This window comes from Scomber scombrus, chromosome 6 (assembly GCF_963691925.1).
Source record: "Scomber scombrus chromosome 6, fScoSco1.1, whole genome shotgun sequence".
Classification (NCBI taxonomy): Eukaryota; Metazoa; Chordata; class Actinopteri; order Scombriformes; family Scombridae; genus Scomber; species Scomber scombrus.
The window spans coordinates 7,659,372-7,685,415 of NC_084975.1; the positions used below are offsets into that span (position 1 = coordinate 7,659,372).

Below are 26,044 nucleotides of genomic sequence, written 5' to 3' on the forward strand. Positions count from 1 at the left end.
TTGGAATCTCAAAGGTTGACGGTAATCCGAGAGGGGAAAGACGACAGCGGTGAGTTGAGTTTGTTTAAACAGAGCGAATGACTGAGGGTCATTGCGCGTAGAAAACCCTGTGAATCCTAGGCAATGGCAGGTAACAATGGACGACGGAGTCCGATAAATTCCGTGTAAAAATAAATGGACAACAGAGTCCAATAAATTCTGTGGAATTAGTGGACGGACTGTAAATTCCGTGAAAACAAACTGTGTGATTGTGAGTGTGTGAGGAGATTAAAATACCACTAGGTATCTTGTCTCATACAAAACAGTAGGATTGTAAACAGCAAACCTTTTGTGGATGCAAAGGCAAGAATTCTCCACTCGAAAGAGTTGAAGTGAGAATTACCACAAAAGGGAGTTTTATTGCTGTCCTACTGACGAAAAAACAGTTTTTAGAACACCCTAGGTGTTAACAAACTGGACCAAATTTCCTAAAATGGGGAAAGGGGCGAGTAAAGAAAAAACTAAAGAAGAATTATATTCAAAAGATTGGAAATATGTTGAAGCCCAGGATCCTGATAAAATTAAACACTTGAACAAATGGATAAAAAAGTATGGATTCGACGGTCGACTGAATACAGAAAAAATAACCACCTTACAAGATTCTATAAGAATAAAAACAAATGGAGATCCTAAAAAGATGAAGAAAGAGGGGTATGATCATACAGAGTTTTGGAAGAACGAGGCAGAGAAAAGGAAAGAAGGAGACAGGAAGTATAAGAAAGAAAAGCGAGAACAAAAGGAAAAAGAGAAAGACAAGCAAGTTATGTTCCACAGGAAAGAAGATGATGAGACAGGGCCAGTAAGTAGAAAAGAAGTTAGAGATGAGGTAGATGGCGAAGTTGAAGTACAACCATTGTATCCTGAAATACCTGGTACACAAAGTGATCCACCTCCTACTTACAAGGAAGAGTCTAACAAAATGAAAACTAGACAGGACGGACCAGCAGAGTGGAACTGGTCAACCAAAGTAGGAAAATTAACCTCACCACTTAAAAATATGTGGCCACCACATTCTCCATCTGCACCTAATGCAAATGATACTACAGAATTTCCAATTTACCCGATGATTGAAGTAGCAAACCCTAATGCAGAGGCTGAAGATCATACTATCCTGGTCTATAGGACCTGGACTATAGAGGATGTTAAAAAGGCTGTAGCTGGAGTAACTCCGTATAAAGATGATGTTGCTCAGTTCTGTGTTGACATGGAAAGTCTTAGACGCTCCTATCATCTGAATGGTGAAGAGGTGCAACAGACTTGGATGACTGTTTTGGGGCCAGATTGGCACTATGTGAGAGGAACGTGGAATCCTATAGGGGTTCCAGCAGGGGCTCCACCCATTGCGCGAGTGTTAGCTCATGATTCCAGAGAGCTGACTACTCGAGTTGAACGACTCATCGAGAGAGTTACTCAACGCTTTAGGCGTAGAGCTAACTATGTTGAAATAGGAAGAGTTAAACAAAAGGAAGATGAACCTTTTGAGGAGTTCAAAATTAGAATGACCACTGCTTTCAAGACCCATAGTGGGTTACAGGAAGATAATGAGGTAAATGGAGCATTCCAACAACAGCTAAAAAATGCTCTCCATGCAGGGTCTAGAGATGCAATCCGTAGCTGGGTCACCAAACATTACATAGGACTTTCAACAGGGAACCTTGATGAATATGTTAATCATGCCTTGCATGCAGAGAAAGTTGTGAAAGAAAAGAATAAGAGTAAGAAAGATGTAGGGACCTTTTACCATGGAGAGGAAGAAGTTTTCTACCAGAGAGGCGGAGGTAGAGGAGGTGCTAGAGGAAGAGGTATGAACTACAGAGGCAGAGGAGGAGGAGCAGGAAGAGGGAATTACAGACAGAACCGTAATCCTTTTGGTTGTTGGAATTGCGGCAAAGAGGGCCACATTGCTAGAGACTGTCCAGAAAGAAATCACACCTCAGCATGACTAGGCCAGAGAATTGCTGTACCAATGCCAAGTGTTAAGGAACCAAAATCAGATTTTAATCAGAAAAATGATTATGATAAAATAAACGGAGATCTCCTAAACTTACAAGATCTACTCTCATTGGACGATGTAAAGCCTGAGATAACATTATTGGTAAATGGAAAGCCCATCATATTCTTGTGTGATACTGGGGCTTGTAGAACCACCTGTAAGGAAGAGATACCACAGGCTAGATCAAATGGCTCTTTTGTGATGGTAAGGTCAGCAAGTGGAAAGTTAACTGATGTTGAGGAGTCTAAACCAGTATGGTTAAGAGATCCCTTTGGATCGTCTTGCCACCTGTCCATTCTGATGTTTCCAGAATGCCCAGTTAACCTTCTAGGGCGAGATGGTTTGTTGTCATTGGGGCTTGCATTGGTGCCCACGTCTGAGGGGCGAATTGCAGTAAAAAGAAAGGAAGAGTTACAAAAGGGAGACTTCTATGTTCTCCAAGGGACAGGACAACCGTATTACTATTATTCTCTCGACGTACCAAACAAACCACCTCACAAGACGGCAGACGCACTTATGACTGAAGGAAGAAATGCCATATCAAAACCACATGACCAAATGAGTAAAGATAATTTACACATCACCCTTTGGTACAAAGCAACACCCGGTCCAGACAAAGAGTACGAGTCCAAATTGGCTAAAATGACACCTACAAAAGTAACCGTGACACATTTGTATGGGGACGGGGAAAGCACAGCAGTTGCAGCAGTCTCCTTAAGAGCATATGAAATGACAAGCATCAACAGGTCATGGTACCCACCTCATATCTCTCTGTACAAACAGAAAAATGAAGGTTGGAAGGATTTGGGGAAAATAGTTCAACAAGGGGAAAATGCAACTGACTGGGTAGCTACATCAGTAAACACATGGACTAGTGCATCCACAGGCCTGTTCAAAAAGGCCCTATTTTGGCAAGTCCAAGTACAGGAGGGAATACATTTATGTCCATCAAAACAGTGACATGTAATGCTGACCGAAACAGAAGAAGATCTGTTAAAGGATGTTCCTGATAAACTATGGTCTAAAGGACCAACAGACGTCGGCTTAGTAAATAGAGCCTTACCTGTACAAATTAGACCAAAGACTGAATACAGACCCTGTGTTAGACAGTATCCACTAAAGCAAGACGCTCTTGAAGGAATTAAGCCAGTAATTGAAGACTTAAAAGCAGCAGGAGTCATAATAAAGTGTAACGACTCACCCTGCAACACCCCAATATTCCCAGTCAAGAAACAGGCACCATCTGTAGGATGGCGCATGGTTCAAGACCTACAAGCAGTAAACAATGCCGTAATTCAGAGAGCTCCATGTGTTCCAGATCCCTATACATTGCTAAACTCTTTAAGACCAGATGCTAAAGTATTTACCATTGTAGACATCAGTAATGCGTTCTTCTCTGTACCTGTAGACACAGACAGCCAATTTTGGTTTGCATTTACCTTTGGAGGTCAAAGATACACCTACACCAGGTTGCCTCAAGGCTATTGTGAAAGCCCAACTATTTACTCTCAAGTAATGAGCGCTAGTATGGCAAAATTCCAACCTCCAGGAGGCAGTCAGGTCCTGATATACGTAGACGACGTATTATTAGCCTCACCTGATTTAGAGACATGTAAAGAAGATACTTTAGCATTACTAAAACACCTAGCTGAAGAAGGCCATAAAGTGAGCAAAAATAAACTTCAAATGTGTAAAATGCAGGTAAAATACCTAGGACATAACTTAAGTGCAGGAGGAAGAACAATTGTAGAAGACCGAAAGACTGTAATCCTTCAAGCCCCAAAACCTTTGACTAAGAAACAGATGATGTCATTTCTGGGTCTGACTAACTATTGCAGAAATTGGGTGCCTAATTATGCTGAAATAACGGCACCATTAAACAAACTAATGTATGAGGAAGACCTTAAAATGACATCTCCACTTAAATGGACTGAAGAAGCTGAAGAAGCTTTCTGTAAAATAAAACAAGTTCTAGTGTCCAGTACAGCACTAGCATTACCAGATTATGACAAACCATTTGTCCAAATGGTTGATTGTAAAGGTCATTTTATGACCTCTGTGTTGGCACAACAACATGGAGATAAACTGAAACCCATAGCGTATTTCTCGTCTAAACTGGACAGTGTCGCTTGTGCATTACCTCACTGCGTAAGAGCAGTAATTGCAGCCTCTATGGCTGTAGAGACAAGTGCTACAATAGTGCTGTTTCATCCTTTGACTTTAAAAGTTCCACATGCTGTTTCTGCACTACTGCTACAAACAAATATGACATTTTTGTCTCCTGCAAGACATTTATCTTGCATGTCCACCCTGCTCTCGCAACCACACCTTACTATTGAAAGGTGCATAACCTTAAATCCAGCCACTCTGTTACCATTACCAGAGGATGGTATGAAACATGATTGCCAAGAATTAGCTGAACAAATGGCAAAAAGTAGAGCTGATTTAAAAGACCAACCTTTGGAAGCAGGGGAAGTTTTGTTTGTAGATGGATCCTCAAAAAAGAATGAACAAGGCAAAACTCAAACAGGATATGCAGTAGTGACGCAAACCACGGTGTTAAAAGCAGAACAGTTACCCTCACACTATTCTGCACAAGCTGCTGAACTAATAGCCTTAACTGAAGCATGTAAATTAATGAAGGATAAAGAAACAACTGTTTATACCGATAGTCAATATGCATTTTCTACAGTACATACATTTGCACAATATTGGAAAAATAGAGGTATGATAACCTCCACTGGAAAGCCTGTAACACATGCTGCGCTTCTATCTGACCTATTGCAGTCAGTACAACTGCCAAAAAAGATAGCTATATGCAAATGTGCAGCACACACATCAGGCACTGATAAAGTCTCTCTAGGCAACGCATTTGCAGATGAAACCGCTAAAGCAGCCGCGGCAGGACAAGTTAATGTGTTAACCTTAGATAAACACACTAACCTAGACGATACCACGTTAAAAGACATGCAACAACAAAGCCCACAATCTGAAAAGGAGAAGTGGGAACAAAACGGAGCTAAACAAAAAAACGACATCTATATATGACCAAACAATAAACCTATCCTACCAAAAAACCTTTACAAATGGGCGGCAATATTGAGCCATGGTGTATCACATGTCTCAACAGGAGGGATGGTAGGACAGATACATCAATATTATACCACTTATGGATTCAACTCTTACTCAAAAAATTTTTGTAGAGCATGCCTAACGTGCGCTAAACATAATCCACAAGGAAATCTAAGACCACGCAGAGGACGTTTTCCTACTCCTCAGTATCCATTCCAAATTATCCACATGGACTTTATAGAGTTGAACCAGAGTGAAGGGAAAAAGTATTGCTTGGTCATAATAGATGCATTTTCAAAATGGATTGAACTCTTCCCAACTAAACATCCAGATGCCTTAACGGTAGCCAAAGCACTTTGTAAGGACATTATTCCAAGATATGGAATTCCTGAGAAAATATATAGTGATAATGGAGCTCACTTTGTCAACCAAGTGGTTAAAAAGATTGGTATAATGTTTCACATAGATCTAAAGAATCATTGTGCATATCACCCTCAAAGTGCAGGATTAGTGGAAAGGATGAATGGAACAATTAAAAATAGATTAAAGAAATGTATGGAAGAAACAGGAAGATCATGGACTCAGTGTATAGATCTGGTAAAACTGTACATTAATATCACAAGTACCTCCGGACTGACACCTTATGAGACTCTGTTTGGAAGACCTTATAGGTTACCTCAATTTAAGAATCAATGGGAAATCGACAATGAAGCAAATTTAGCTGATTATATGAGAAGCATACTGGAAAAGCAAAAACAGAAACAAACTGATGAAAATCCTTCTGTTTCCCAGCAGGAAATCCAATTAGTGGAACCAGGAGATTGGGTGCTAATAAGAAGCATAAAGAAGAAACACTGGCACTCACCAAAGTGGGAAGGACCGTATCAAGTACTAATAACAACCCCCACAGCATTAAAAATAGCGGAGAGATCAACCTGGATCCATTTGACACATTGTAAAAAGCTCATTTCAACTGAAAACTCCAACAGGGGAGGTGAGCCAAAATCTGATAATAAGGTGGACCCAGATATTTAGAGTCTGGGTAAACCTGAAAGTCAGTGAAGGTCTTACAAGACACCAAACCTAGTAGAGGAGAATTTCGGTCAAAATGACTCCTAGATGGTTGTGTGACGCCATCCGCTGCTGGATGGTGTCCCTTTTGGCAATCTTGATTGTACTGTTTGTCTGGTATTTATGGGAGCCACCTAAAAGTGAGATATCCACTGTTACTGGGAACCAGACTCAATACCAGAACAATACTGAAGACTTAGTTAGAACAAGACGTAGAGTGAGGGGAGCCCACAGACGAAAAGAGACCCTACTCGAAACTTTTAAAAATCCCTGTAATAACATTGGAAAACCAACCTCTGAGCCTTATATGTGCTATAATTCTACAACCTTTGTCAGTACAGTCTGGATTCCTATGACATCTTTTAAAATAGGCAGATACCCCGGAGATCAGTGGTATGACTGGACTTTCTACCTTGATGCTGTAGGCTACAAACAAGTGGGAAACGATTGGGGATGGGTGTTTGCTTCCACTGATAAAAATTGGCCATCCAACTCTATAGGATGGAGACCATTAGCACAAAACTGGTCTAAAATACTAGACGTAGAAAAACAAAGAGTTAACAACCAAGCATTCCTGAGGCTAAAATTTAATACTACTACAAGACCCCTACTAAAACAACCACCTTCGGTCCCAGGTTATCCCAAGCCACCGTGCTATAGTTTAGGTCTGTGCATATACAAAAAACATGCAACCGACCCATGCACATTTCTAGCTCTCTGTCCCAACATAACAGAGGCTGATAATGTAACTACCAGCCCGGGTACCCCTGGGCTGGCTCCTGGACCTAGATCCACATCCACCATACGAATGAGAATTCTTAATCATGAGTTGACTGTGGATGACTGGTTCCAAGTGACGACTGGTGTCTCTGGAACTAATAATAATTGGTTGCTGATGGCAGAGCAGGCTGCTAATATGACTAAAACTGATTGTGTTGTTTGCATGGGGCCCCGGCCCCTTCTGCAGGTCATCCCCGCTGCAATGCCGCAACAATGTGTTACTGATTTAATGAATAAGACAAATCCTAATCGAAACTGTAGTAACTGGGATTCAATTTTCCCTGTCACCACAGCTGAAAAGAAGAAACCATTGTTTTCTAAGAAAGTAGCTCAAGGAAATTTTACGTGCATTAAAAGGACTGGAGGTGGGAAGTCTCTAGGCAATCTTTCTGAAACCTGGTGCACCGAAGTAATAACTGTAAATGAAAACTTCAAACCGGTGTCTCGAGGAGACATCTGGTGGTGGTGTGGTGATGGAAGACTTTTCGACAAATTGCCTAGAAATGGGACTGGCTATTGTGCTCTAGTGACGTTACTGCTACCAATTTCTGTATTACCTATGACTGCGGAAGATCTAATGCTTAGAACTCTTAGTCTTGTACCACAGCAGTGGCATTTTAGGAAAAGATCCACGTCTTGGTTAAATACTCACGACCCGACATACATTGACGCTGTTGGCATTCCACGAGGCGTACCTAGCGAATACAAACTAGCTGATCAAGTTGCAGCTGGATTTGAATCCACCATTTGCTGGTGGTGTACTATAAATAAAAATGTAGACAGGATTAACTACATCCATTACAACGTTCAAAAGCTTGGAAATTGGACTCAGAGCGGTTTTGAGGCAGTACATGGTCAGTTGGCTGCAACTTCCCTTATGGCTTTTCAAAACAGGATTGCACTAGACATGCTGTTAGCCGAGAAGGGTGGAGTGTGTGCTATGTTTGGAGAACAGTGTTGCACCTTTATCCCTAATAACACAGCTGCAGATGGCAGTCTGACTAAAGCCATTGAAGGTCTGCGTACTCTAAATGGTAAAATGAAAGACCATTCTGGGGTTGATACCACTTTGTGGGATTCCTGGATGAATGCCTTCGGGAAGTATAGAGCTCTGGTGTCTTCTATCCTGGTTTCAATTGCAGTATTTGCAGGGATTTTGACCTTGTGTGGATGTTGTTGTATACCTTGTCTGCGCTCTCTGATTAATAGATTGATTACTACCGCTATTTCACCTGTGGAAAATCGATTTGCTCAAATGTATCCTTTGCTGGGACGTGACCCTGATGACGACTCTAATGATGTTGATCCTGGCTGGTAAATATGGGAGGAAACAAAACTCTGAGTGTAAATGTATTTGTGCTCATAAAAATGAACTTACAACTGAAAATCTTTCGAAGTGGTTGACATAAGTGATATGAGAATTTGGGCAAATATGTGATAAACAGGAGGGAAATGTTGGAATAATTGTATATACGTTATCTCATATGTTGTCTTTATACTTTTTAAAGATGTTATTATCTTGTGCAAGAGTTGTGTGTGTGTGTTTTGAAGTGTTTTTCAGGAAGTTACACCTGGCTGACGTAACTGCAGGTCGATGACTCAACCACGATATCAAAAGAGGAACTACAGCCCAACCGCGATATCAAAAGAGGAACTGCAGCCTGACCGCAATATTGACCGAAACCTAATAATAACTATTTTCCAGGGCGATGTCGAGAAAGAGAACGTCATGGCTAGAATGTTCATGTGTATATGCAAACATATTATCATTACTACATTGTTTCAGTGTGAAATCCCCTCGTTAGAGCAACAACTGTAATGTAACTAGGAAACTCCCTTGTTGTGGAATAAAAAGAGAGGGTTCGGACAGATACGTTTCAGAGCGGGTTGGAGGTAACTGGAGCGTATCTCTGTCCGTTCTCCTTGCAAGTAAAAAACTCTAACGCTGTGTCTTGTCTTCCCTTGTCTGATATTTATGATGTTTTAGGTTGACTGAACCTGACAGCTACGCAGCCATTTTCAACAGTGTCATTGTTTCCCACAGGTTGAGAATTTACTTGTGGCGGTGGGCAGTGCAGCGAATGATGGCTCAGCGTGTGATGAGCAGATTCAGTAATAAAACTAGTCAAAAAAAGGTTTATGAATAATTATGACTATAACTTATGAAGGTCTCCTATTCTGTGTGCATTATGAAATGAAAATTGCACATCTAGAAAGAAAAAATCTACTTGTTCTGACTACCCAAGTAAAGCCTATGTATGAAAATGGCTGCTTGTTATACATCCCTAGTTAGTAACTGTTTCTTAGCATGTACAACATTGTATAAAGCAGTAGTCTATTGAAACTGTGGCTTTAAAGTAAAATCCGAACAGGTTCCAGAAACTACATTTCTGTAAGAAAAGTGAAAAAAAACAAAAAACAGCTGCAGTTACATGTTTATTCCTCAGAAGCAGCCAGGACGTCTAAATAGTGATTCATGATTTCCAGATGACAAACTGTATATCCAACTGACCATACAACAGCCCCGTTTTACTCTACAGACCTCCACATGGGAGGCACATGATGTCAACATGCACAGCTGCACGTTGACGTGACCTCCCCATACGTCCTGACAGGAAGCTGTGTGCTGCCGAACAAAATGGCTGCCAGAAAACAACAGTGTTGGGAAGCACAGAGCTCAACTACTCATATTTATCAAACTAAAGGGAACTTGTCAGAAATCTGAGTTTAAGCAGTTGTGATGTGATGTTACCCTTGAATGGACCTTCCCAAAACATGAAATTCCCAATGAAATTCCATAATCCATAATCCATTATTGATTTATAATCCAGGGCGGATTAGCCAGCATTCCATCGGTTTTTTTCCATCAATGTAGAGATTGGACACAGCGGAAAACCAGTTTCTAGGTCAAATAATATATATATTAAAGTCATATGTGGTAAAGCTGGGCTAAATATAGGTTACCCCGCATGTCGAGGCATTCCAGTTTCAGAAGGACATTTCTATAATCCATTTCATGCCCCGTCTCATGCCTCGTTTTCAGATTTCATCAGGCTTTTGTCACTTCCTTTATACAACCAGGGCATCTTATTCACAACATATGAATTATCAATTCAATTGGCTTGAGCTCACAGCCATAGCAAAGGAACTATACCATGTTAGACTAGTATGATTTCCTCACTAAACATAACAAAATCTGGATTATTTATTTAGAAACATTTACGTTATAATGACATTTCTAATTGCGTTGTATTCTATAACACCACCTGCATTTCTTTATGTTTCCCTGAGGCTTATTAGTCTCTGTGTTGGTCGTGCCTTGTTAAAACTATAGGTCTGCAGTGTTTCACCCAGGTCCACTGCTTTGGAAGGGGGATGGGCATTGAGCAAATCTCAGGAGAGACTCATCAGCGAAACATTTCTCCGTTCTCTGTTTAGGAGCAGCTGAGATTGTCACTAAAATGAAAATAGCTGGTCTTTATTAAGTGAGCGTGGTCAGTTTACGCTTACCCATTGTCGCTTACATCTGGGGCTAACCTCCTCTGCTGGTGGCAAGCAAAACACGGAAACTCAGCTTAAGTCTTGGGGAGTTGTAGCATTTATTCACCACCAGATAGCCTAGACGTTACACATTGCACTGCTACATTCACAGCTACAGCCTACTCTCTGCTCACCAGCCTCTCTCTCGACCACATACGTGTTGCTTTCCACTTTAATGGAAGATTAATATATTTTGGCCTGAATTTCAGAATTTTGAGGTCATCATCTGCTCATCTTTTGCCCAGATTACATTAATAAATCGCTCTTCTTGGCTTTTTTAAGTTTTTATTGCACTTACAGTAATGTGTGCACATAAATTAGGTAATTAACATAAATAATATTTTGTTTATTTGGAGGGCAATGGTAGGGGAAACACTAAATCTTCACTTAAAACACTTAAAGAACCTCTTAGGGTTATCTGCATATGCAACCTCTAAGAGATACTGACTAAACTTAGGAACTAAACCAGGAACTTTATGTCCCCTTTGCACATTCCTCCTCACATTTTTGTGCAGCAGGAATTATGGCACAGCAACTAAATTGAGGCCCAGATTCCTCTGGATCTAAACCCAGGTAAATTTCCAGAGTTCCTGAAAAGGTTCCTGGAAAATGCAGTGGATTAGGGCCATTGAACTCAGCTGTGGTAGTTTTCCAGTCAGTAAGCTACATGATACTCAAAGAAAAAACACAAAAAACAACACTGAAAGTTTATCCAACTCACTATCACAACTGGTTTCTTCACACTGCAAACATTCACCAAAAAGTTGGAAGCAAGTGTCGATATGGTTAATGGCTTCTATTGGTGGAAATCCATATCTGGACCACCACCACAATCACATTTGTTCCTTGGCAGGAACAAAATATCTAATGGAAGATTTTGAGATACCTTGCTGACAAACCGACAGAAAACACGTGGATGGAAATAAATCTTCTAACATTTGCTCAATACTGCAGTCAAGTTAGCATCTTACCTCCAGCACAGGTCCTGCGCCCAGGATGATCTGCTCCACCCCGCTGGCGAATCCCTTCTGGCTGAGGGCAGTCAGGTGATGAATGAGGAAGTTGGTGCTCTGGGTCTTCCCAGATCCACTCTCTCCAGAAATGACTATGCACTGGTTCTTCCGTCGTTGTAGCATGGTGTGATACGCCACATCAGCCACAGCATAAATGTGAGGCTCCAGCTTTCCCAGTGTGTGGTTGTCGTACAATTTAACATATTTAGGATTGTAGATTGGCAGGAACTGGAACGGGTTCATCACAATAAGAATACTCCCAATGTAAGTGTGGATTTTCTCTTGGCGGAAACGTGCACGAAGGCTTTCCAAAAGGGCGCGCTCCGTTAGCTCCGGGAGAGCGCAGAGGTCGGACGGAGGGTCACTCCCTGCAGGTTGGGGGAGAAAACCCCGTTCCACCAAGCGGCGGCGCTCCTCAGTCACCCGCAACCACATCTGCAGGCTGCCACCATAATGGATAGATCCATCTAGGTTCTTCTCCCGCAGGAGGAAGCGATAGTCGTCCCCGCTGCCCAGGCCGCTGCGGTTCTCCAGGGCGCTTCGCGGCCACAGCATCATCCTCTGAACAGGGCAGTCGCCAGGGTTGAGGATCCATTCCTCCCCACCAAACTCCTTCACCTCCGCCAACACGTAGCATTTGGTACGCTCCAGGCGCAGCCGTTCAATGAGGCACTCGATGGCTTCAGCAGCTGTGGTGTTCTTGCGGGCGCTGACAGGGCAGTAGATTGTGCCCTCAGCAAGGGTGCCCGGGTAGACGCGCAGGGTGAACTCCTGGTCCTCCAGGCGCCGCCGCATGCTGCCACTAGCGGTGGCCATGTTGGCGCTGCTGGCGTAGCTGCAGCCGCCATCTTGTAAGCTCATGGTGGCGCAGTAGGTCCCATCAGCACACCGCTCTCTGGACCCACAGGACTGACTCAGGACATCCCAACTGTAGGAGGACAGAGGAAAAACAGGGAGAAAGAGAGAGAGAAGAGAGATGGAGAATGTTAGAAATGGCGGCAAAGTTCAAAGAAGAATTTAGACATTCAGACATCATTACATGTCCTCACAGCAGCCTCAGGCATTTCCAGTACATTGAGTCACGACAGGGTCAGTAGAGTCACGGCGATTTCATCTGTCCCATGACAGAGAAGGCCGACTCAATAGGCTTTCTGTTTTTGATCGTAAAGGGAACCACTATCGCAAACGCCACAAAAGAGGAGCATGAGACCGAGTCAAAGAGAGAGAGAGACAAGAACTGATAGCTATTCAAAACAATGAGGAACAGTAGCTGCTTCATGAATTTAAAGGCTACTGGCCGCAGCTTATCAGAGCTGCATACCCTGTGTGTATGTGTGTGCGTGTGTGTGTGTGTGCGTGTGTGCGCTTGTGTTTGTGTGTGTGTGTGTGCACTACTCATGTGATAATCCAAGGGCTCTAGCCGTGTGCCAAGATTAACAGCTGCCACCTTCCACACAAAAGTGGCTGTAATGAGAGCACAATGGTGTAATTCACCACTTCCCTGTTGATAGTGGACAGAGCACTCCATTCTCTCTTTCTCTCTCTCTCTCTCTCTCTTTTGCAGACTAAGAAGCTTCAAATGTGATTGAAAAAAACTGTAAACTATTGTTAAAAAACTGATGATTATAGGACGGAGATGCTGTTACAGTAACTTGTCAAATTACTGTAATAACCATACAGGCTCAAATGAAACGATGTTAAAAACTCACTGAACTATACAGTAAGTAAGAGAAAATGTAATTTTAAGATGGTTGTATATAATATTATAATAATATCAAAATACTCCTGAATCAGACCGAAAATCAATGTAAGTCATTATTTTACAAACAAAGTAATTCAGATGAGTCATACATTTGGGGCATCCAGTGTTTGACATATCATTTTGAGATGAAATTCTTCAAATATCAAACTCATTTAGGTCTTTCAGATCATAAAGTAGTTATTTCTGGGAGTTTTGTAAAATAAAACGAGTATACTAAGCCCATGGTATGATGAAGCATCTTTAAATTCATTGCCTAAAACTGATTATTAGACAGAATTTAAATAAAAGGACAGGGAGTAACGGTTTCTAACGGTTCCACCCTGCCATGTTTGTTTCTGGCATCACTGTCATTGTTCTCTGTTTAATAATTATTCTCTAGTAAGAGGAATATAATTAGGGAACTGCGATACCAATTGTTAGTTTGTTACAGACGGCTTCGTCTCCACTGCTGCATCAGCTACAGATACAGAAAATATAAAAGATCAGCACCACACAATTACCAACAGTGTATTTTAACACACAAATAAATCAATAAAGTGTATGAACATAATAATTTATTGATTACATTTAAATGTAGGCCAACGCCTGGAGAACCACTGTGATCACTGCCAGGCTCCCTCTCACTCTATTTTATAATTTGATTTCTAATAAATTCTGTTTTCTGGGTCAGTGTACCCCATAATTTCTTCCACTTTTCACTTTTTCTGTTTTTCGATCTTTCTCAAACTGTTTTTATTGCTAAATATATTCACTATGACCACATATAAACACTGAAATGTCCTTTTTTTTGCATGGCAGTTTATTAGGAACCATAAACGCAAAACAGGAACTGATATTAAAAATGAAATGTCCTTGTACAAATAAAAATTTACAGAACTTCAGACTAAACCAAGGAAATTATTTGCATGAAAAATGTTGAATTTTAGCCCTTGAAGACTCAAAATCTGAATGCTGTTCTCATTTTAATAATCTCCCCCCGTTTTTTTCGTCTTCAATAGTTTTTCTTCTTCAAAAGCTTTTTTCTTAAATGGCTTCAAGCGCATATGTGCTACTTCATATAGAGAGAAAAAGATAGAGAAAGGAGAGGATCAGCCAACCAGTCGGCAAGGCCACCACCAAGAGACATACTGTCGATAGAAACAGAGGGAATAGACAGCTGGGTGTCTCTAAGAAACAAAGAGATGAACTGTGCAGGATGAAAGACAGAGCAGAGACTAAAAAACAGACAGAAAGAAAGTGAGAGACACAAGCTTCAACAGCTTGTGAGTTTATGTTGGAAAAAGAAAAGAACAAGACGACAGTAAACACGCTGTCTACCACGAATGATGTAGTCTCTTGCTGGGACACTACAAACAAGCTGTTGAAATGGGTAAGAGGGCAGAGTTTCAAGTCTATTATGCAGAAATCTAAATAGGCTACAGTCAGTTTTCACGGTTCATTTGTGTTGTCTGGTGGTTTCGAGGAAGAAAAACAAATTAGCAAATCAACAATGAAGACTCCCACTTAGGAAAATCAGTGTCATTGTGAAGGTCTGAGTTGCCACTGGTGTCTGAGATTAACATACAAATAAACTAAAGCTGAAAATGGCTCATGTTTTCCTTGAGCTATTTATCCTCAATTAAATATAAAAAACACTGGCAAAATGGTTATTTATTCTTTCTTTTCTTTTAATCAGCAAACAACAAAACCGTGCATCTTACACAACATCTGGAATAGGAAAACACACAGCCTGGTTACTCCAGTAAACAAGTAAAAGTAAAAATAGTAAAACATCAACTTTTACCTCACCAATTAACAGTAATCTAATCTCTTGTATTAGCAACACATTAGCCCAGAGAGCTAGTCACTTCCTTAGCACTCAACTGATCACACCCAGCTGCCAACTCGCACTATTGACGCAGATGTTACAATCTCACACCATGAATGCCTTTACTCATATCTAACTTTTCACCTTTGCTTCCTCTGATGTAAGCAATCTTAATCAGCAACTTCTTATCTCCATAAGACAGACACAGACCTGTTTACAAAATGCCAATGAACACAGTATCCGGACGGTTTGCTACTGGTCAACGGCGCAATTTGATACATCAACGTTCACCATAGTTAAACTCAATGCCAAAGATTTGAGTGTATTTATTGTTTTTGCTACTTACACATACTTTAAAGTTATTCTCACTCTGAGCGCTATGGAGATGTGCGGTTGCTACTAGCAACACCTGAAACCAACTGCCGGTGGTATAACGCCTGAACAAGCATAAAACTGTGATGAGTTAGTGGCTCATGGTGAAAAGATATGTGACAAAATGAACATAAATGCAGTTTAAAAACAACAGCTGTGTCATCATGGCCTATATTAATATTTAATTTAAGTAAACACAGAGACAATTAAAGGTGAAAGTTGTCCTCTTAGTGCTTAACATAGTCCGACAGTGGAAGAAATACTACTACTACTACTACTACTACTACTGTTTACTCCAGTGGTTTGGCCCCACCAAAGATTTTTGGTGACATATTGGATCCTTTGAACATTTATTGAAATTAAACCATGTGAGAAGTTTAGAGGGAAAAATCACTATGTTGTGGAGCTGCTAACAACTTATAGACATGTGAAATGTGACCCTGACTACACACTGCTTTTTGTAAGATGGAGGATGTAAGGTTGGAAACCACTGGTTTCATCTTTAACAATGTGTTTGTATTTTAAAAGCTTGTTATATTATTCATTGTGTCAAATCTTAATCTGATAAGTAACTAACGCTGTTAAATAAATGTAGTAGAGTACAATAAGTACAATATTTCCCTCAGAAATATAGTGAAGTGGAAGTATAAAGTATAGCATCAAATGGAAATACTCATGTAAAGTACAAGTTACCTAAAATTGAACTCAAGTACAATACTTCAGTAACTGTCTGAGCAGGTTTACGTCATCTCCACATTCCACCTGCTGGCTTTTTCAGTTTGATATAAATATTCAGTTACTGAAACCAGCTGCTCTAGCCTTCATTCAGCTCTCCAGTTGGTTTGCCTTCATCAGCTCTCTGCAGCTTTGTGAGCCCAGCTGTCAGTCCGAGTCAGCCAGTCATTAAGCTGGAAAAGAGTGACTTATGACTGTCGTCTACATATCCTCTTGTCACTGCTCAAACGTTAGCCTCTAGGGGTGAAATACAGGCTGGCTTCACGATGAGAATGGATGGCAGAAAGATATGACATCACATGAGAGAGAGAGTGTGTGTGTGTGTGTGGGTGTGTGTGTGTGTGTGTGTGTGTGTGTGTGTGTGTGTGTGTGTGTGTGTGTGTGTGTGTGTGTGTGTGTGTGTGTGTGTGTGTGTGTGTGTGTGTGTGTGTTTCAATTAATAAGTACCAACAGGATTTCTTCTTACATTTCTCTTCCTCAGAACACGTTACTATCTTGAATGCCTCAAAAGTGATGCACAAGGTATGAGCATATCTGACATAAAACTATACAAGCCACTGAATAAAATGTCAGGATAAAGGTGGAGTTTATGAAACAGAAACTTAACAAAACTATAATTCACAAATGGCTTAAGCAAATCCTCCCTTGTGCAGACCTACTTTTAATTTTGTAACTCAATGTTGGTCCTGAATCAGCAGGAAACTATTAAAACTTCTTCAAAAACAAAAATCAGTTATTTAGCGATGATATGCATCATATTATGGTGGATGTGTATATACTGTATATGCCTATTTACTGTGGATGTTTTGATTGATTGATTCAGAGCAGCAACTTCTCTTAACATCTGGTGTCTGGTAGGGTTTTCCTTGGAAAAAAAATCTCTTGTAGACGGAAAGTATTATGATTTATCTTTTTCCAGCAAAGGAAAATGTGGTTTGTTTGGAATAAACATAAAAAAATCAGGGCAGAAAAGGTTGTTACCTGCATGGGTTCAAACCTTTTCAAGTACCAGACACTCTGGGAAGTACCCTTCATAAACACCACAGATGGATTCAGTTGTTGCTAAATAAAAGGATCCAACAGATTACCAGTTTAAAAGGACAGGAGGGCAATCCAAATCCCTACTTCAAGTAATGACGTTTTTTCCACAAAACGGTTATACAGCTTGAATTGTTGCCTCGAAAGCTTTGACCCGAGACCCCTCCCAACCTCTGCTGGAGCGCCAGAAAATCACTGGACAGCAAATCTCCAGAGCAGTTTGGAGAAAATTAACCTCTCGCTTTCTTTCAGTAGCCTGTCTGCTGAGACTTTATGAACCAGTAAACTGGACAGCGGGACACAGCAGGAGTAGCTGGAAGGCTATGCTGAATCTTTTGGGGCAATCAGAGGTGGGGACTGATGGATGGTCCATAGGGGTGAAAGGTCAGAGTGAGGAGACAAGGTTACATACCAGCTAAGGGTCTGACAAATCACATGTTGTGGAGCTGTGAGGCTGGTTTGGAAACTTTTCTGGCATTTCCTTGAACAGCTGCATGCGGTGAAGTCATTCAGGCAGGAATTGGATGGTCATTACACACGAATCCCTGAGCACTATGAATGGACATGACTTCATACTGTATGTTCAACACAAAAACTACTTCTGACAGAGTTTTGATGATGATGAATGAGGCTGCAAAGTGATACAAGTCAGGTACAGCAGGGGAAGGGAGGTGACAAGATGATAGAAAGAGAAAGTTGTGGAAAGAAGAGAAACACAAAAGAGGCAGTGAAGGAGGCTAAATGTACGTATTTCATCTTGTTTTGACACGGTTGAACCTCAAGTGCTGACATCGTGTTGAGATAAGACGGTGAGCTGACGTGGTGGAGGACTGAGGGCTTCAAAATAGAGAGAGATTGATAGATTAGACAACGCTCACTGTAATGAGAGCGTGCCAGTCATCTAACTGGTGGACAGTTTCAAGCCCAGGTTACGAAGGGTCATTCATAGCCGCCACTCAGGTGGAGGGAAAAAAACAGAGCTTTTTCCATATACACGTTAATATTTAAAGAGAAAGAACGACAGATGGAAAGGGAAGGGACTCAGCAGGGACAGAAGGAGACAGACACACAGGAAGTTGTTGTGTGCAACCAAATCAGGTTTAAAGACATTAATAGACAAAGATGTATGTGGTATGAAGGAAGTAAGCAATAGTCTAATTTCATTGTGCTTCAGTTTGAAAATCATCTTACAAATATTGTATATAAAGTAATTGTCCTCTACAACTTCCCAGAAATCAATAGTGCCGTCTCCGCAGTAAAGCCCACAAGTTTCCATTATGTCCATTAGTTGCTGCATTAGAATCGTATTATTGCATTTATTTGTTTTGGTCTTCGGATAAAAGCATGAAACATGACCAACATTAGCTCACCTATTCAGTCTTTATTGACTTAAGACTCATAAATATTGACTTATGAGTCTCTCAAATATTAGTAAGGCATGTAAACTTTTTGGATTAGCTTCGGTAAAAAAAGTCTTCCCAACTCCCCTGATGTGCCATAATGCGTCTCTTTGGATTAAGGTACATGGCGTAAATGAAAACTGTGAATAAGATCAAAACCTCTGTCTTCATTCAATTTGATCCAGACAGCTAAAGTGAGTGAGTGAGAGAGTTCCTGTACCAAAGCAGAAATGAACATTAATTTAGTCGATTATTCAATTAGAAAAATGAATAAATTAACTTATCACTGATAAACATTAGCTGGTCTCAGCTTATCAAATGTGGTGATTTAATCATTTTATTTGTCATACAAGATTTTAATCTGATTATCTTTTGGGACGGTTGGTCAGACAGAAAAAAGAGAGAGATATGTCCAGTGCCCTATGTATCAGTGCCCAAAGAGATGTCATCAAATGTCTTGTTTTGTGAGACCAACAGTCCAAGACCCAGAAATATTCAGTTCATAAATGTATAAAACAAAAGAAATGCATCATTTCGTGACATTGGAGAAGTTGGAACAAGAGTTTTTGGCATTTTAAACAATAAAGTATCAAAACAGTTTTTGGTGATTGACTAATTGATTATTCAACTAATCGATGCAACTCTACACACGATGTCACCAGTTTTGATTCAGGTCTTAGATGTCAAACATTCAAAATAATCATAGTGAGAACGAGAGGAAATTACTGATTTAAGGACAAACGATTAGTATCCTTCAACATCACTCACTGTAGGATTTTATCTCTCAAAGGTCAACGTCAACCAAACCCCGACTGGAAAAGATTTGTTCCAACTCAGTCTGATCAGTCGTCATGCTCATCATCATAAATATAACCAGCTCCACGACTCTGATATGTGCTGCTGCCTTTAGACTCTACATCAAAGACATTTTGTGAATTATGAACATATCTGCTGTTCACTGATAGCGTGCAGCCATTTTCTCCCTCTGGAGACAAAGTGCAGCACCAGGCAAAGGGTTTGGACACACTTTCTCTTTAAAGTGAATGGGGAGGAGTGTATGTTTTTCATCTTTGGATTACTACATCCCCATCATGCTTTGACACACAGTGGGACTAAGAACACAGCAGCAATGCAGCAAACATGAGCCTCTATAGCAAATGCATTAAAGGAGACTGTAAGATCATATAAAAGTAAAGAAATCTGCCAAGGACAGGCATTCATCCAAGATATTAAATGTAAAAGAGAAGCTCAAGTCATCCTGCAGGTCTTCAGACACTGAGTCTGGCTGGTAAACAGTAACACCCCCTCTTCTCCCACAGTCGGTTCTCACCAGTATAACAGCAATAAACACCGAACCTCAGCATTCCTCGACACTGCTCACACACACATAAACACACACATAAGTTCACTTGACTTTAAATCTTTCGGCAAAAGAGGTGTGTTTTCCTCTGTGTCCCAAAACAGAGGCTTGTGCTTGTAGAATGACGGGATAAGTACAAAACTGCATTTGCCAAATTTTTAGTCTGAGCTGTGACTAACGCACAGTAATTCTTCTCCTCCTCCACACACGCTTGCTCCCACACCCGATCACTCAGCAGTGAAGATCATAGCAGGATTAAAAGGCATTTATTTAACTCCTCCTCAGGACCGGGCTGCTGATGATCTACAGTAGGTACACACGCACTCCCAAAGGCACCAGCTCAGAGAAACACCACACCTTGTGTTCCACACATCTCATCTCACCATCATCCTCTGTTTTCATCTGAAACACCCCAAAACCTTTCCAACACCATTAAAAGCCAGGCTGTGACAATTTTCGGGAAACGTTCCAAAATTGACAGTTCGACAAATACAAGCAGTTCACGTACTGGTTAGCAAAGTGGGTGAAGTGCTTGAGGTGAGAAAGTCTGCCTACAGCCAAGTGCAACTCTATGAATGTCTTTAAGGAGAGACTGTCCGTTACATGTATACGGTTATCTCCATTTGTGTGATTCACTGTTCTCAAGCATCTACAGCAGGTTTAAACACAGGTAAAACCAGGTGCTCCTACTGTAACTTTTACTGTAGGTGCGAATGTGAAGCAGAGTGTCACTGGAAAACAGAACATGTTTTGAGGCAACCTTCTACGGATAGTTGACGGTTAAAATATGAAAAAAAGAAAACCCTTTCTGTGGATGGTTAACGGTTAAAATATGAAAAAAAGCAAAATAAATGTGTGTGTGTGTGTGTGTGTGTGTGAATTCCTGAATTCCAGCCGGCCAGCAGAGCTCACAGGAACTGAGCCCACACAGACACAAACATGCACACACAGAGACAGAGTGCCGAGTCATCCAGTGCAGCACTGTGTGTGTGCGTGTGTGTGTGCGTGTGTGTGTGTGTGTGCCTGTGTGTGTGTGTGTGTGTGTGTGTGTGTGTGTGTGTGTGTGTGGGCAAAGGAGGGAAAAAAACACATGTGCAAGATGCAATTTCTGCACTGACACGGACGCTAAAACTCACACTCGGGGAGGAACAGTCGGGTTTTTCAGAATTTATCCCATCATGCTCTAAACCTCAGCTTGGTCAAGACTAACACTTCATTCAGTGAAAATCAGACGTAAACAGAGAAGAACTTGTTTAGAAAATATATTTTATGTCATCATAAAATTAACATATCAACTGAAATTTCACATCATGTCTCTACTTCACGGCACTGCTGCTTCTAATCCCGCCATTTAGCCTCTTTAATTTTGAATCTGTGACCTTTTTTTTACCTGTTTTGTGGACGACGGGAAGAGGAAAGGAGAGGAGAGGAGAGGAGAAGAGAGGAGAAAAGAGAAGACGACGGGACAGTAGAGGAGAGAAGACGAGAAGAGATGAGAGGAGACGAGACGAGACAACAGGAGAGGACAGGAAAGGACAGGAGAGGAGAGAAGAGGAGATGAGACGAGACGAGACGAGAAGAGAGGAGAAAGAGGATAGGAGACGAGACGAGACAAGACAACAGTACAGGACAGTTGAGGAGAGGAAAAGAGAGGAGATGACCATGTATGTAGGTTATATGTATGTATATGCTGACTACACAAAAGTGGCACACCCTACATTGGTCTACATGAGGTCAATACTGTGCGTGTGTTGGCGTGTTAAAGACATGTTGCAGAGCCACTTCCCTATCCTCTACATTAATTCATTCCCCACTGGGAGATGACATCACCTCAACCAGCACCACTCTCCTCCTGGCACAGAGCAGCCACACACACATACTAATGGAGCATCAGCATCAGAAAAAAAAGGAGCAGGGGGTTGTATTGATTAAAGACTCCCTCCTCAATAAAATCAGGCATCAACTGAGCATCTCTGTTGCCATGGTTACAGGCTGATTCACATCAATTAGTTCCATATGCGTCTTATGATCCCTTAAACGTAATATTGTGTTTTCTATGTGACTTCGATCATAATGGAAATCAGTGTTTGTTTCTTTGGTTTTTTGGGTTAAATGGATGGAAATGTTATTAATTATTGTTAGTCATGGTGTTTTTACTATTTCCCAAATCCAAATCTCTCTCTTCCGTTTCTCATTTACTCTTAAATATTTCTTTTTAAGCTTCATAACCAGCTGCAGATCCAGATCCAGCTGTAGGAAGTCCTGGAGAAATGATCATGTCTCGGGAATGAACACAGCTTTGCAAGACTGTCTGAGAAGACAGGACCTGTTAAATGATATATAATAGTGATGTTTGACTGAAATGTCACACACACCCCTTGAGTGCCAACTTTTCTCCACTTTTAGAATAACATTCAATTTCGCATGCCCCATTAAAATCTAATTGTACAGCGATTTTTCACATTTAAATTCTTACATCACTGTATAGACGTGAACAAACTGCACTGCACATGCACAAGAGTGGATTTGGGATTTATCTCCCTCTTTATCCCCCTTCTGTTTTTCAAACTGCATCTGAGCAGCCCCTGGGAGATCCAGATGACTCTATAAGTGATGAGCAGCGAGTCGTTATTGATCCGAGCCTGTGAGAAGGGAGAAAAATGTCGACCTCCCCCTGCCTGAGGTTTAGCATGAACCTGACCAATAGGAACTGAATCTGAGACAGGCAGACAGTCTGTTCCCATCATGGTGGTTTGCTTCTACATGCGTTACCGTACGCAACGTGACCAGTCACCTGTCGGTTTCTGATAAACCGCGGACGGATGATGCATCATGTGTTCAAGGTTTTAAAAACACTGTAAGAGTACAAAAAGGCTATTACTATTAAAAGGTCAAAATGTAAAACTACAACATGACACTACAGTCATGATTTCTTTCATAGTTTTTGGCATTGGCCATTGGTTGCATCATATTGTGTCAGCAATAGATCACCTTAATACAGTCTAAATCACTTATTGCAAAAAGGACACTTATTTTTCATTCTTAATTAGTTTCCTGTCTGAGATGTTTACACAAAAGTGGAGCCATGTTGCTAAAATCCATCATGTCTTGTCAACTGTAAACAAAAACACAACCACCAATGTGGAAAAGTTAAGCAATCTGAGCTAAAATGAGTAGTTCATCAAGTAAAAACTGAACAGTAGAATATGTGCTTATTTCCTCAGTTTAATGTCATTGTATGCTGAATTTGGGTATTGGACAACATTTTACTAACTAAAAGATGAATTAAATATATAAATCAACAAAAACATTGATAATGAAAATAACTGTTAGTCATAAATGTGTGTGACATCCTTACTTATGCAAAACTAATGCAAGTGATTAAATTTCAAAATCTGAAACGTAAGTAACAGAAGATATAAAAGCCCATCTTATCATTTACACCACCTCTTCTGTTTCTGTTACTGTGCTGCATAAAAGAGTTAGGGTTAGGATGTGAGGCTGAGCCAAGGACAAGTTCGGCCTGTGTTTCTCTCCCACAACCTGAAGGAGGCCAACAGAAACACCCCCGAGTGTGTTTGCAATATAGCGGCTCTGCCTAGCACTTCTGCACCAGAACAAGAGATGATCTGCCCACAGCTTTGGCTCTCAAGGTGCGGTCAGCTGATCCTGATCCAGAAAAGCTATTGCTGAGGAACTACTGGACACCGCAAAACTGTGGAAAATGAAAGAGTAGAACTTAATAGGGCGAGCAGGGACAACAGGCACACTTAAATGACACGCAGATCCGCTCCAAAACGAGAAAGGGAAACCTGCATCTGAAATGTCAACAGAATGACCAGAGAGCTCTCCGTGTAACCACTGCACATTTACTCAACATCAACAGTCCTACTTTCCAAACAATGTTAAAAAAAAACAATCGAAACCTCGCCAGAGTCACAGTGCTGCTAATGGCTCCATCATCCTCATTGATCCTCCAGTTTCTGCCTTTGTTTCCCATTGGCCCCGCAGTTCTATGCTGGGATTTGTGTCTGGTGGACGACGATCAATATCAGCCTCGTTTTGAGCACTGGACGTCCACATTTTTCATTTTCAAATAATCAATGCGGAGATAAACTCTAATTTTGCAGCAAAGCTCCTGATGTCAAGGGGATGGGGTATGGGCTAAATGATTTGACATCAATCTTTGAAATTGTCCTCAAATCAAGTCCAGGCAATGTGTACAGCATAGCAAAGCTTATTCCACACTGTATTCCTCACTCTAAGCTGTCCTGGGTGATCATAAAAGGTCTGACATGTAAAATGTCCAACACCAGAACCAATTAAATGTCCACAAAAGATGTTCTCATCTTTTAACCCTTAATTTAAACTGCTTTTTTTCTCCCCTTCCGCTACTTTCCAATCATACCCAAAGGGGCTCAGGATGAGTAATGCTTGCGGACTGACAGTTCCTCATGCATAATTTCTGCGACGTAATGAATGGTGGGGCTGTAGTGTTTTGGGAAGATGAAAGCGAAGCAAGTCTGGCCCTAATAATGGCCCTCACAGTGCTGGACCAGGAAGAACCAAACATGTCACGACCGGCACGATGCGTGCACGTGTTTTCACAGAGAGCAGAGGATTACGCTTCTCCATACAGATGCAAAACCTGGCTCCTCATGCAACAGGCTTTGGGGATGTGTGCTGGACAGATTTGAAAAAAGCTTTGTCCAATCAGAGGATGTCCGACTTGACTGAATACAAAGCAGTGTGACAGTTTGCTGCGAATACGTGGCCACTTCCTCTCTGCAGGCCTGTCACTGCAGTTTCACATCAATAGCCTGCCACGCCTTGACTGTGGACGGACAAAGCAGGTCAGCAGCTAATGCATGCATTTGTGCCCACGTTTGATTTTGAGTGCACACGTGTAAAAACTACATAAAAGCAGTTGCAGACATTGTGGATGGAGCCAAATGACTTTGAGTTGAAGAGGTCTGCAGCACGTCAATGAATGTGGCCTGAAGCACGACACTGATCGCCACACAGCCAAAAAAAGGTAAAGACAAGTAAAACAAGGGTGCCACAAGAATTATCCCTGGCATATCTTTAAAACAAGGGATGGTATTTGACAATCAGCAGAGGGGATGTCAAATTACATGTTTGAGCCCACATTTTCGGCATCGCCTTGAACAATGACTCTTCAACTTTCTGCAGAACAACTAAAATGGCATACTGTCAGCTGGAGGACAAGTTTCCTTTCCCTTACCGTCTTCTATTATCTTTTTTTTTTTTTTTTAAACCAAGGCATTACTCATCTTCTTTAATATTAACAATTCCCCCTGAAGAGGCTAAACTAACACTGTATTTATCTTGGTAACAAGTATTCTCTCAATAGCCACAGTCTGATGCAGCTTATGCCTCCATGAGCTCAAAAGTTGTGTAAACAATAAAACCACTGATGTATTAGGAGAGCTGGAGACAGCACAGTGAGTCAGCCAGAGGCCAACTGGGGTACTGCAACAAAACAATCCACATTGTCCTCATTGACCGCCGTTATTAAAAATGACTTTATTGGATGATTCTGCAGAGCACAATTTATGTCCAGTGCCAGCGTCCGAGCAGGAAGTAGTGTGTCCTTTATAAAAGTAAAATTAAGAGTAAGGACGTGGAAGTCGAGGGAGGTGGATAGACAAGAGACCAGAGTTTGGGTATCATTGCTGGGGTCGCTTTTTCCCACTGTAATCAAAATCATAACCACATTTTAGTTGTAACCTTAAAGTTACAATATGTAAGTTTTTCTTGTGATTTTTTATTAAAACATGCTCCATATCTGAATAAGAAGAGCATGAGAGAAGCAACTTACATGTTAAACATATAAATATAAAATTATGTTTTGTTTTATCTATGTCTGCAGATAACTCAATGAAACAATTAATTATTAAACAATTGTATAAAATAATGAACTTAAATCTGCAAAAGTCTAAAACATAATTGAAATAACGCTAAAATGTTATGTGCACAAGTTACAGTATCCTAAATTAATTGTTGATTTAAGTTTCTTTAGGTTTTGAATGTTAAAATCT

The 26,044-nt window shown here is 40.9% G+C and overlaps 1 protein-coding gene across 1 annotated transcript in view; it reads right to left on the reverse strand.

Moving 5' to 3' along the window:
* The window catches only part of LOC133981701 (unconventional myosin-IXAb-like), a 163,108-nt gene that overhangs the window by 114,621 nt on the left and 22,443 nt on the right, over positions 1 to 26,044 (reverse strand). Inside the window, exon 2 of the mRNA XM_062420525.1 lies at positions 11,467 to 12,436. Coding sequence (XP_062276509.1) covers positions 11,467 to 12,369 — 903 coding nt within the window. The 5' untranslated portion in view covers positions 12,370 to 12,436. The remainder of the gene's footprint in view (positions 1 to 11,466; positions 12,437 to 26,044) is intronic.